Source organism: Boleophthalmus pectinirostris, unplaced genomic scaffold (assembly GCF_026225935.1).
Source record: "Boleophthalmus pectinirostris isolate CB_2022bp ecotype Guang Dong unplaced genomic scaffold, ASM2622593v1 HiC_scaffold_8, whole genome shotgun sequence".
Classification (NCBI taxonomy): domain Eukaryota; kingdom Metazoa; phylum Chordata; class Actinopteri; order Gobiiformes; family Gobiidae; genus Boleophthalmus; species Boleophthalmus pectinirostris.
The window spans coordinates 30,834,026-30,847,564 of NW_026571515.1; the positions used below are offsets into that span (position 1 = coordinate 30,834,026).

Below are 13,539 nucleotides of genomic sequence, written 5' to 3' on the forward strand. Positions count from 1 at the left end.
TCGTAGCAACGCTCAAGAGTAAAAATAGCCCATGCAAAAATGTAGCCTTGTAGCCTGTCCAAGGAAGGCCAATGTTTTATCTTTGTTTGGGTAGTAGGAATGTTCCTCTTTGCCTGGTTACCCGAGGCAGTAGAATACATGGTAACTATTGGTAAATTGGTCAATTTTATCTTAATTAATTTTCTTCTAAATAACAGAATTTTTCTGTGACTGCTTGTACATTGTCTATCTATATTTTTTCTTAGTTTAGTAAACAAAAGCATCGTGGAGGAAGGACGTCAAATAGCATATAGGAAATACAATTTTTTTTTTTTTTTTTTTTTTTTTTTTTAACTCAAAACTGAAAGTAGCCTTGTTATGATCGTTACGACAAGGATAATATTGTTAAATCAATGGCATTAGAGAACCACATCTAAGTAGTACAAATCGTTAAGTGATTGGTATTGATCAAGTGTGGGATGAAAAACAATCCCTCTCAGAAAAGAAGTCATGGGCGACGCTCTCAGCAGATCATCTTCAGTTCCAGCTGAGGTATCATCGGTAAGGATTTTTGTCCATAGTTTAAAGGCTAATTGTTGCTAAGTGTATTGGCTACTCAAAAAATAATTTAAATCATACAGTAGCTAGCATCTGTGTCATCAGCTATGGAGTAAATTGAAATACGTTTTAGCTTGAGTATTTTACTTTATGTAAAAGTTATTTTCTATATCAGTAGGCAGAATAAGTTCTTAAATTTGGATCCTACTACAAAAGCCAGTTTGCAAAAAACACGAAAATGCTCTATCATATGAGTTTAGAGTATACTATCTGGGTTTCAGTTGTCATTGTATTAGCCTACTGTCTCCAAACCAGTTGGAGGATGCTAGCACTATTGCCTTCTTGTCTTGAGTCTCAAAGTTTAAGGTTCATCTGAATTAATTAAAGTAGACATTTCTAATGATTGCTTTTTTCTAGGTTTATTCTGTTCCTTTGGAGATATTGGAGGAGATCTTCCATAATCTACCTCATGATCAGGTGATTCGTTGTTGCAGTTTAGTGTGTAAACAATGGAAGGAAGTGGCTGACAGCGACTGTCTGTGGAGGGAACGATGCAGAAGAGAGGGCTTGTTGCCTCGTGATGTGACGAGGACCCCCGATGACTGGAGAATATATTATGTGTTACGAAAAAAGAGGAGAAATCTACTGAAGAATCCAAGAGCAGAAAGTGGCTATATTTTCACCACATTTCTTCTGTAAGACTTTGCAAAGGTAATTTAACAACCATGTCTGTTCTTTTGCAGAAGAATTTCAGTTCTGGCAAATTGTATCAAATGGAGGTGACAACTGGGTGATTGAGAAGCCTATATGGCCACATCCGAATCCTGAAGTTCAGAAAAACTTTGTGACCTCTTATCAGTAGGAAATGAAATATTGTGGTTTTATTTTGCGTTGTTAAAAATAAAAATGATAATGATGCATTTTCAAATGCTTTAGCATGTGTTTGAAGTCACAGGAGATCGATTTGAAGTCTGAAGGATACAATGCTTCATTTATGGATCAGTATCAGCCACCAATTAAAATAACAGACTGGTGAGAATCTTACACTGTCATTTACAAATATTTATTTGAACACTGGAATAGAGTTTAAATTAAAAAATATCCTGAAATACAGTTGTTTTTGTGTTTGCAGGTATGCATCACGTTGTAATTGTTTGTATAAATTCCAAGTGGATTTGTTAAACCAAACGAAAAAGTGTATACAAACGTTTGGACCAAAGACAGTCTACATTGAAGAGCAGAATAATCACCTGTGGTATTGTGTAGGTCTAATAACAGACTGTAAATCGTGGCTGTTGTCTTATAACTTTTAGATGCAGCTGATATTTTCTGTTTCAGATGACGCACACATTCAGGAACTATGGCCCAGGAGTGAGATACATTCACTTTATGCATGGAGGCAAAGACTGCATATACTGGGCAGGATGGTATGGAGTGCGAGTGACTGACAGCTGTGTTGAAGTCTGCCCTGAAGTTGAATAGCTTTAATTAATTAAGTAATTTTTATTTAACATCTTTCAAACATTTTCTGAATTACTGAATGTTTAACCCAAGAATTTGAAAAATATATTCCCATAAGAGATTAAAGTAGCAAATTGAAATTCATGTTGACTGCATTGATGAAAACATGGACAGGAATTTTAAAGAACCAACCACTAGAGGGCCCTATATCTGCAATGAGTGGGACAATTAGACCAGAATATGCAGTATATGTTAGGAATAAGAACTCACATTTTTCAACATAATAATTTCAAGTTTTATTTAATTTAGTTTCACATGGATTCAATATAATAATACAGCAGGTTTCTGGAGAGTGTCAGATATTTTTCCTGACTTAATCATTATCATAAATACTAATACATTACAATAAACACAGCACTATCCAAAGCCGTAGAGTATCACAAGACATCATTCACCACTACGAATAGAGTATAGTTCATTTCAGCATATTTATAAGAGCTACAGTGAAATAGAGAGAAATCAGAAGTGGGGGCTAGTGAGCGTGTAACAGCTTTAATTTAAGAACCCTGATTTATAAAGAAAATTGTGTTACCTAGGCTGTATAATGGACAATTTGTTTTGATAAGGCCTGTGAAAGCATGTTATCAAGGTATGTGACTGTATTTGGCAAATGTGTTATGTCTGTGGTGAAGTCAGGTAGTTTATCTGGAAGAAAGTCATTTTTGGAGCACTGTGCTTTACAGACTGTTAAATGGGGCAAAGCTGTTGAAAATGCTCTCACTACAATGACCTTTCAAACATTATGTTTAAAATGTGTAGTTGTAATGCGTTTGCAGCTTGGAGCAGCAGCCTCTGAAATTGTATAAGGATGCTTAAGGATATAAGTAGTAAAATGCATGCAATAAATTCAGTTGCCTTGAGGAATAGAGAGACAAGGGCTGAAGATGCAGAAGAATACTATTATATTAAGAACACCTTTAAAACATGATAAGTAGCACAATTTGTTTGTGCCCCAAGATGTGTTTCCCTCTGATTTATCTATAGCTTATGTTAATGAAGATATGTAACTACAGTGTGGTTGTAACACCACTTAAAAAACTATATGACTCTTTCGTACAACTTTCTGGATCACATAAAAGGCGATCAAAACAAGACAAGTTTCATTCACAAAACTGACACAATTCTGTTACATAAATCCAAACATAAAACACACTGTTGCTCAGAGTCCTGACTCATGTTGTACTGATCACACTGAAGTGTTGCAGAAACGGCATAGTAAACGGGATAGGCTACCATGCTCACTACATATGACCTACACACAGTTCATTTGTATGTCAGGATGTCACAAGGATAAAGCCTTGGTTGACAGTAACTGAGTACAAAAACCTATAGAACATAAATACTTCATCTTTTTGAACACTTTCCATTAAAGTCATTACTTTTATTTTTTTCATAAATAGATTATTTCCCTTTAAACAATTTCCATCACAGTTTCAGTAACACCCCCTCATCAAGTCACGTTTGATAACAAAATTTTTTTTAAATATGACAGACAAAATTAAAAACATCCATAGAATAAATGAGCTGACTTCCAGTGTTATAGATGAGTGGCATAGACTAAACTATGTGAGCTCCTAAACAGAACCAAAGTAAAAGCAATTGAATAACCCTGTGCTCAACATTTGTTGTATAACAACTGATATGGAGTGCACAGTTATTCAACTGAGTACATATAATCATATATATATATTTATATATCAGCATGTTAATATTTACACAGCACAGACAATACATTCTCTCAAGTTAAATATTACTACAGCTTTTTTCATAAATGTCTTTTACATTACAAGATTTCTCTTAAATGTTCGTGAATTAATGTTTTGGTATTGTATTCAAGTTTTTCTCATAAAACCAAACAGACAATCCTCTGTTGTCTTCTACAGTTAAATACATCACAAGAATAAACATCATGATACAGTAAAGACCCACATACCCTTGTCCCACATCCTGTTCCCTCCCTCTCCTCCCGCCGCTGTCCCATCACAGACACGCACACAGACGAACAGAGGAGCGCGGACACGACCACACTCTGTAATCAGATCACCCTGTGGAGAAAACAGGAATATGTGAGGGACAGACCTGAACACTAACTCAAGAATCATAACCTATACGTGTTGTGTAAAGAAAGGATGTCATTCTTTTGTGTTATGTGTACCTTGGGTAGATGAATTCCCTTTGAAATTAATATTTAAATACAAAGTTTTACCTAAAATATATAAGTACCCTTGCAAAGTACTTGACTACCCTAGAGTACTGGTTAGAGAACACTTTACACATTTAACTACATGCAGTACAATTAACAGCTCAGTGATGGTACTCACGCCCTGTAGCTGCTGCAGCTGGACTGGTTTACATTTGATTAGAGTAGGAGGTGGGCTGCTGCTCGTAGCCCTGGTTGTATCCTCCCTCCTCGCTGTACCCTTGCTGGCCGTAGTCGGGTTGGTACCCCCCCTGGGAGCCGGCGTAGGGGTCCTGCTGTGCATATCCCCCCTGCCCAAACGAGTCTGGGGCAGGCTGCTTCTCTTGTGAGGGCATGTACGTTCCACCGAAAGCTGCCATCCAGCCAGTCTCTTTGAAGACAAACCACAGGTTCCCAATCCACAGGATCACATTGATGAAGCCGAAGGCCTGAGTAGGACAGGATCACCATTATTTTGTGTCTATTGGTATCAAAGTTCACTGTCAGAACAGGAGAAGATATGGGACATACCACTGAGGTGTTGAGGCCAGAGACTTTGGGGTCGTAAATCTCACGGCAACGGACCGTCTGCTCATCGCAGGCTGCGATCAGGGTGATGACCCTCTCAGGGTCAGTGGCTGTTTTCACATCAGACAGGCCTTTGGCCCAAGCACAAGAGGACACCAGCCACATGAAGGCAAATACCGCAGTCACCACGAAGTCCTGAGGGGCAGGTACATGTTAACACTGATGGCGACATAAAGTATTACATAATGTAATAATTGAACTTACAATCTGGGCTCCTTTGTTGTTTTCCTTGTACTTTTCCAGAATGAAGCAGTACACAGAGAGCGCTGCCATTGAGTACAGGAAGGAGAAGACCCCAATGGTGACAAAGAACTCAGCGGACGAGGAGTAGTCTCCCACCAGGAACAGGCGCTCAGTGGTCCCTCCCTTACAGGTGGGGGCATCAAAGTACACCTGATGGAGCCTGGGCGAGGGAAAGGACGTGAGCAACACAAATAGTACATTGTATAAAGAAACGTGATCTGGATCTTAGGAAATACTGACCTAAAGGGGTATTCAAATTGTACTTCTATTCCCAGGTCACTCTCCGATCGGTTTTCACACTCCACACTCATCTTCAACATACCCGAATAACTGCCACATGTTGAGAAGGCCATAATTGCAAAGATCTGAAAGAAAAAGATAAATGCACACGTTTTTTACATTTTCTTAGGTTTTACAAAAATAAAAATACTTTAAAATTGTAATTATTTTTATTCTGCATTCATCCACAAATCAGTTATCACATCTGCATCTGCTGCTATGGTAACACTTATTTGCTATTAAGTTGATTTCTTTATTTGTTTATAATAGTAAGGTCTTACATATCTATTGCACTCTACAAGCTTGACAAGCCTTTCAAAGTGCTACGTGGTAGTAATTAGTCATTCACTCCCTGCCTGGTGGTACTACTGTAGTCACAGCTGCCCTGTTTGTAGTATTTGTAAACTGTGTGAACAATACATCGTTGGTGATACATTTACTCCAGAACTTAATTTTCTTTGGGGTGTATTCTCTGAATATTGGGCAAGAAGATAATTTAGGGTATGTATAATGCTATGCTGTTATTTATTAGCCCTTTTACATATCTGATATTAATATTTGGGGAATCATTTCACAAATCCTGATTAAGAGATGAGGGAGCATGTGTTCTCCTGTTCCTTAGCCAATAGGTCTTTTCCCCCAAAATAATTGTTCACACATTTACACGCCTAACCCTTTTCACACACCTAACCCTTAAAAGCGTGTCGAAATATCAGTTCAAATACCTTTAAGCCATCATATTAATATTGCAAATTTGTGGAGATAATCCCCAATCAACATTTCTGAATCATCAGTTTGGAAATTTCTTACAAAAACAGTGAGTTAGATATGCCCCTGCCCTCCATGTTCAATTTCAAATAATTATAATTTCCATTATCATCCAAATAATTGTGATTATTACATTGTCTGTAATTGAACAGCCCCTCCCCTACTGAACAGAGGTCTTTTTCTAATGCACATAATATAATCAGAGACTACAAATAAAGTCCCACTCTCTCACACTCTGCAGATTAGACTATTTTTACCACACCCTCCCCACGCTCCAGACCAGATCCGATTGGATGGAAAATCCACCTATTAATCTGACTGAGGTGCTGTACCATCTGTCGCCACGGCCCCAACCACAAACACCAATAAAGCCTTAGCCACGCCTCCGCATGTGAGCTAAGTACCTGAGCAAACCTAACTCTGCTCTTGTACTACTGTCTATGGCCATCAACACACTGAACTATTTAAAGTAATCTAGCTAATGTGGCTCTGAGTCTTGTTATGGCAGATTTGTACTTAAGACTTAAAGCATTGGGTCTCATTGTGGGACTGCGAGACTTACTCTTTTGTTTAGGGTTTCTCTTTGAAGCATGTTAGTTTGGAAATCTGGGATTATGACAAATTATATACTTAATACTAGGGATACACCAATACAATGTTAATGCAACGTTTAATTTAGTAAAACAAAAAACAAACAAACAAACAAACATACTAAATAATTTACTAAATAATTTTGTTAAAAAAAATAAAAAATTATATGTTTAGTCAACCAGAAAACATTAATATTTTTACATTAATTATGATTTTAATGAATTATATACTGCATGATTTCATGGGATTATACAGATTTATTCCTTAGACATTTATTTTATATATGGACAGGTATGGGGCTCTGTAAGCTTCATGGGAAAAATGGGAAATTTGTATCTAATCACTATCAACTTGAAAAAAAAAACAAAAACAAAAAAAACCCATAATTGTACTGTTGGGAAAGTAAAGTCACAAGAGTGGATTACCCAGTACCATAAATTACAATAAAACAACACGACAGCTGTGTCACAAATCAATAGCCACTATCATATGACACAGAGGGCAGGGATTCCCTTCAAGACATGTAAACATATACAGAAATACATCTAAAATCTATTTCTATCTTTTCAAAGAATAACAGGTAAAAAAAAAGCGGATGAAATAACACATACACATACAAATATAGATATATTACAATATTAGGCATGCATTTCAAGCTATCTACACCAAGTCATTCCTGTGGGGCTGTTTGGGGCTAATACAGAGATCAATACTTTTACCAATCCCATTTAGTGTCATCTGGGATTTGTTGACTTTCCCTTTTGAGATGCATTTGGCTAATTAAAACCATTAACATGCATTGCAATAGGCCTGGTATGTCATAACCTGTCACTGTATTTACTGGATTAAAATGTTAGAAGCTTGTAGCATGATTGAAGGAGGCAGAGGAGGAGAGGGACAGTCTGAAACAAACGGTGGCACTCAGATTGTTTGGTGCCATGGAAACACATTTGGCATTGCTGCCCGGTGAAGAGGCACTGGCTCTCCTGGTATGTGGAGAGGTGTCAGCTCCTCTGTGCTGTAAAGATACATAGAGCCATAAAGCTGCATGAACATTAGAATTACATGATTAATCGTCAATGAAAATCGCAGTTTAAATGGTCACAAAGGTTTTGTTTATAAAGGTAATATATAGGTTTTGACAATAATAGTATAGGTTTTGACAATAACAAAATATCCTGTCTCCATGGGATCTTTACTACAATATGTAACATGTTTAGACCTCTAAAAACATGCCCTGAAAAGCATGTGAAACTTGTAATAGTTCTTTCTTTCTTTACTCAAGTGACACTGACACATTTCATTGTGAGGCCTGTAATAAATTAGATGGAATTGTAACACTGATTGTTTCATATTGAACTAACTACTCAATCAGATGTCTATATTGAAATTGTGACATCAACCTGTACATTGGCTGGAAGCAAGAATATTTGCAAAAACCTGTGAGATAACGTACTTTGTGCATTGTCTCTGAGCTAATAAATCAGTGTTAATTCCTTCTAGACATGCTTAAAATGAGCACTGGTGACTCAGGGTGCATTCACACTTGCATATTATTCACTACCACATCAAAATTGGGGCTGAAACAGCACTAAAATCAAAATAAACCTGGACTAAACAAGGAATAGATCAGGACCAAACAAAATCTATCTTAGCATCCTAAATCTTTTAAAACATAAACCTTAAAACTCAAATTAAATTATAATTACATCATTTGACTTGTTTAGCATGATCTGCTATTCTGTTTTTGCCTAAAATGCCTCAAAAGTCTGAAAAGCTCATACTCTTGACTTAGCACAGTTTGCACAAAATGGCCTGTTACATCATACAGCACAGGTCTTAATGTACTAAGGAATCAAATCAACACAATCTGTTGTATTCATGATCAGATGCACAGATGCCTCATAGCCCATATCATAGCACATACTGTGACCAGCGCTTAAGCTACTAACAGCTAATGATAGCCTCCACTGCTGCACAGGGGAAAGCCATGCATTTGTCCTATGTATATTCTTGTATGAGTCAGTGAACATAAATACAGATGGGACTTGACATAGCTCCACAGCTTTAGCGGCTGTTTGCATCACGTTTATTTGGGGAACAGAGTGTCTCCAAACATCCATCAAATCCAGGCTTTGTAAGCAGAATTCCCCAAAGACAAATGTTGGAGGGGGGCAGGGGGGTAAAAGAGACCAAAATTTAGCTTTGTTTCCCAGGGTTTACACACTTCTTTCCAAGGCTTTCCTTTTTTTTTTTACTATATCAGCTAATTGTTTAATAGAGGTAACAATCATTTTTCAGTGTCAGGGTTTGTTGTATTTTTTTTGTTTTGTTTTGTTTGTTTTTTTGCAGTAGTTGGGAACTTTCTGTTATTCTTTGGTACTACAATACTAATAATACTATGATCAGATTTGAGGGATGAATATATCTGCTATGACTCATGATAGCAAGAAAAGAACTACTTGTGTCGCATTCTGCTAGTTACATTTGCAACTTATGTTTTTAACAACATTGTACATGTAGAAGTAGTAATGTCATTTCATATAGATTTGGGATTTTTATTTTAATAATAGTATTCTGTTCAACATTTGGAATGTGTCTAGTAGAATCAACAAAAGACTGAAATATGAACTGACAGACTAATACTAAAATGACATTTCAGAACATGTTTGTACAGATCTAAACTAGAAGACTGGCAGTTTTAATGAAGAACAAGATAGACTATTTAATTATGTGGGGAGGTAATTATGGTACTTCAGAAACTGCAGCCTTTGCTAGTCACTACAAGCTTCCATTCAAATTGCGTTTTCGATTTGATTTTGATTATTTTTGCAGCCCTAGTAACAGGATAGGCCTTTCTAATCTGGAGATCCTCAATGGGTGTTTCCTATGTCCTCTCTTCCCACTCTCCTCTAATGTATGTCCATATGAATGCAGCACCACCACAGACCCCACCTCCTGCACAGTGAGCCATACACAGATGATTCATGGGCCCTTGCCTCCTCTACACGGGCTCTGATTGGTCCGTTCACTGTGACCCAAGGAAGCAGTGATGATGAGGAGGCTATGGCATACTTGCACAGCTCCGGGGAAGAGCAGGAGCCATGGATGGAGAGCACTTATGATGGGTCACAAGGAGAGTCTATTACAGCAGAGGCCTGTTTCTGTCAGCACTGCTCCATGTTCAGAAGTCAGAAGGAGCAGAGATAGAGGTAAACAAACAACAGGACCCAAAGCACCAGTGTATTTCATAGTTTAACACATCAAAATTAGGACACAACTTGGACTAAACTTGGCACTAAACTTGGACTAGACCAGGACTAAACCAGGACTCAAAGAGGAATTCTATAGTCTCCATCTGGACTAAGTAAGATCAAAATGTATCTAAACCAAAACAAGTCTCAACAGAGGCATCCCACAATGCAAACCAACAACACAATTTATATTCAGGCTGGGCTACATGCCAATACAAATCAAATTGTGATCTGATCCTTGAGACAATATGCTATTTTGGTGAGATACATATCGTCATTCTGTGCTTCTCTGTTTAAAGCTCAAACAATTTTACCCACCTACTCCTCCTATTGGTTAGCCTCTGCTCTGATTGAATGACAGGCAAATGTGTCCAATGACAGCAGATTATGGAATTTTCAGAAGCAGAAAAAACAGATTTAGTAATATAAAACTACAAACTAATAAGGTCAGAAATGTAAAAAAAAAAAAAAAAAAGATCTATGCGCTAAGAAAATGTAATTACCGGTACGTATCGGCCACAGCCAACCAATGCAGCCTCTTTCCCCATATATTGTTCTGATAATATATTAACAAAAAAATTGCTGATCACACACACCAGACCAACGTCTTATGGGTGGAGTATGCAATTAAAACTACTTTTTAAACACCCACTGAGGTGTTGTAGACTACAATAGAGATATGACAACAATAGAGGTAGTAAACAGGTGGAGCTAAAAGTACACCATATAAAGGCACCATATAAGCTTTGGTCCAACTTCTTTGTAATAAACATTTGTTATGTTATATTCTTGAGCCTAACTAGCAAGGGATCTATGAAGAGGAAATCCTAAGCACTTCTCATCCACAGACAGGGCCCTTAGCAAAAGTATGCAGATGTTGCCTGAAGAGGATATGACAAAGCGTGAATTTCAGTTGCACTGTAGTAAAGCGTTACTATAGTGATGATGTAATATTTCCTGCCAGTGTTTCATATAGAAGCCTGGGGCCCTTATCATCACAGTGCACTTTTATATAAAAGGGCAACATGCTTCTTACTACACTCACCAGGGCAAAGGCAACTCTGTATGTAACTCTGTACGAGATTTTGTTGTATTTATTTCCAATTTCGTAATGGGTCCAGGGGTGAAAAATAATAATAATAAAAACAATTAAAATAATATAACTTAAAGAATGTTTTGTTCTATTATATCTTTTTAGCATACCTATAAATCCTTGTCCCATTTTCCTTCCCCTTTTATAACTTTCCTTCATTTTGTTATGTTTACTTAAAATAATAAGTAAAAATAAGTTTTTTTGTTGTTGTTTTGAATTGCCTAAAATCACAGGTTTTAGTTTGAGTTTCTGTAGGAAGGTTTTCAGGGGGCTGAGTAAAATAATATAAAAGAGAAATATAGTTCAAATTATCTACCCTTACTTACAAACAAGAACAGAGCGATTACACATCATTTGAGTGCAGTGACATGTATTGTTAAGCCACGTGATGCTGCATGACCTTAGTCTGACAGACAAGGTCACAAATCAGTGAGAAACATCATGATTTACCACCCAGACAAGCAAAGGTAAAGATACAATACAGGGACATAATAGTTCCAGTGGGAATTGTGCATTGTCTCTCTTGTTTGTAGTGAATGCTGGGAACAAATATTAAAAAACACTTACCCATTGTAGAACTTTGATGAATCCCAATGGAGTTTTGACTACTGTGAACTGCCCTTGGGCCACCAACTGTCAAAAGAAATCATAATTTTAATCACTGGGGTATGCATCAAGCTGATTTGTCATATTATACTCAAACTGATATGCCAATGATATGTGTATGATCACATCCTATATTAATAGTTTTGAGTGATTCTTTGCGTTTGATCCAGTTTTCAGTGCCATTGAGGAATGATGGGTACAATCAAAGAGACCCAGGAGCTAAATTTGGAAAAGCCTATGTGCTCTATGGTGAGCTGAGCACCCATAGTATGTGCACAAGGAGCATACAAACTCAGCAAGATCTGGGATTTGAACTGGGAACCTCCTTGGTGTGTGGTGAGTGTAGTGTACTCACTGTGGCACTGTGATTGCTTTGGTTTGCTCTGCTTATGTTTTGATGGAGCTTACTGAGTACCGGACTAGGAACCAGACAGACTGCTTTAATATAGGCCTGTGATACTGTAGCTATAGCTCTACTCATTTTGATGTTACTTCAGACGTGTACGTGCGTGTGCGTTGTAGTAACTGGGGAGCTTTTGCCAGCCTCACAATTAGACAAAGCTGATTAACTTAATGTTTTTATGCCCCGGTATTGTCACATTGGTTTAGTGCAATTTGGGCAAACTCTTATGCGTGACAGAGATTAAAAAGCATGTATTTGCAGTTGAATGCGACACTGCAAGAAGGCGGTGTGTCCCAGTATGCATCAATAAATAGCCGCACCGGAGAAAGCAGCGGTGGTGGTCTAGTAGTCTATGGGCTATTCTCTCTGTTATTGTCTTCAGCATCCATATTTTAAAAATGTCGCTCGCCATGTTGTCAAAGTGTGCGTTGTCAGTTTTATGTCCACTCATTAATGGTTTAAGTGGTTTTGATTTTCTCTATAACCATAAGTGAACCACACGGAGCGATAAGGGCCTACTGCGGCTAACCAATATCACCAAGGGCCTATGCTCCATCACGGTCCCCCTTACTATCCTGGCACAATTTCTAACGTGAGCAACTCATATTCACTAAGCTAGCGGAATCTCAGAAGGTAAAGGCCTTGGTGTATCCTTCTCTGCTAATAAATGTCACAACAGCAGCATCTTGCCTACATCTTCTCTAGAGTCTTGCACAAATCAATGAGCGTCAGTAGCACACGTTTTAATACATTGTCTAGTAGCAGCACAATCTAAGATAGTGAACGCCGTCCAGTAAATCACTGCATAAATTATTTCGACTCGAATGGATTGAAAACACTGCATTGAAGCGTAAGGTCGGTGGATGTAAAAAGAAAAATCTCACGTTATGACAAGGAATGTGACTGCAACTGTCAGGTAAAATATTTAATCTAACATCAAATGAATAAAAGAGAAAATAGTGTTTTATGTCAAAGCCTTACCTGGTTTACAACATCCATCTTGGCCGCTTACTCGCTGTTAAGAGGATCAGAGGGGTAGAGGGAGGGAGGCGGCTCATCCGGAACAGCGCACGGGAGGAGGATGTCTTTGATGGAACAGCGCCACTGCGTCACGACCACAGCAAGGACGTGTAGGGGCGTCATGACGTCTACACCCAACCGTCCAATCACGAGGCTGTTTTATTGGGAGCTAAGATTGCCCCATAGGTCAGGGTCCAGGGCAAGTACATCTATTTGTATCCAAATAGCTGAGTTGATAGTGGGACAATGTATTAAAAATCTAGATGGAAAAAAAAAATCATTAGATCAGTAAATGTTCAATATTTGTTTAAATAGAAACATTTTAACATCTCTTTTCTCACCAATGACAATTTGTTAAGTAACAATTTAACTAATCACTCAATTGTAATAGGAAATGTATTGTATAGTGTGTTAGGCACGTGTGATCTAAAAGAATCAATAGGAAAATACTAACCAT

At 37.7% G+C, this 13,539-nt stretch overlaps 2 protein-coding genes across 2 annotated transcripts; one reads left to right on the top strand and one right to left on the bottom strand.

Annotated features, from left to right (window-relative positions):
* The first annotated feature begins 306 nt into the window (after positions 1–306).
* Positions 307–4,416, top strand: LOC110164774 (F-box only protein 44-like). Its single transcript, XM_020929888.2, has 6 exons — positions 307–540; positions 955–1,204; positions 1,281–1,395; positions 1,474–1,569; positions 1,670–1,799; positions 1,876–4,416. Exons 1-6 carry the CDS (start codon positions 490–492, stop codon positions 2,017–2,019), a joined length of 786 nt encoding a protein of 261 aa, XP_020785547.2. The 5' UTR covers positions 307–489; the 3' UTR covers positions 2,020–4,416.
* sypb (synaptophysin b) lies at positions 4,038–13,186 on the bottom strand. The gene is made up of 7 exons (XM_020929930.2): positions 13,044–13,186; positions 11,621–11,686; positions 5,309–5,433; positions 5,030–5,228; positions 4,769–4,960; positions 4,380–4,686; positions 4,038–4,103 (listed from the first exon to the last, which is right to left on the bottom strand). The coding sequence occupies exons 1-6, from the start codon at positions 13,059–13,061 to the stop codon at positions 4,408–4,410; spliced, it is 879 nt and encodes a 292-aa protein (XP_020785589.1). The 5' UTR covers positions 13,062–13,186; the 3' UTR covers positions 4,038–4,103; positions 4,380–4,407.
* Positions 13,187–13,539: the final 353 nt, after the last annotated feature.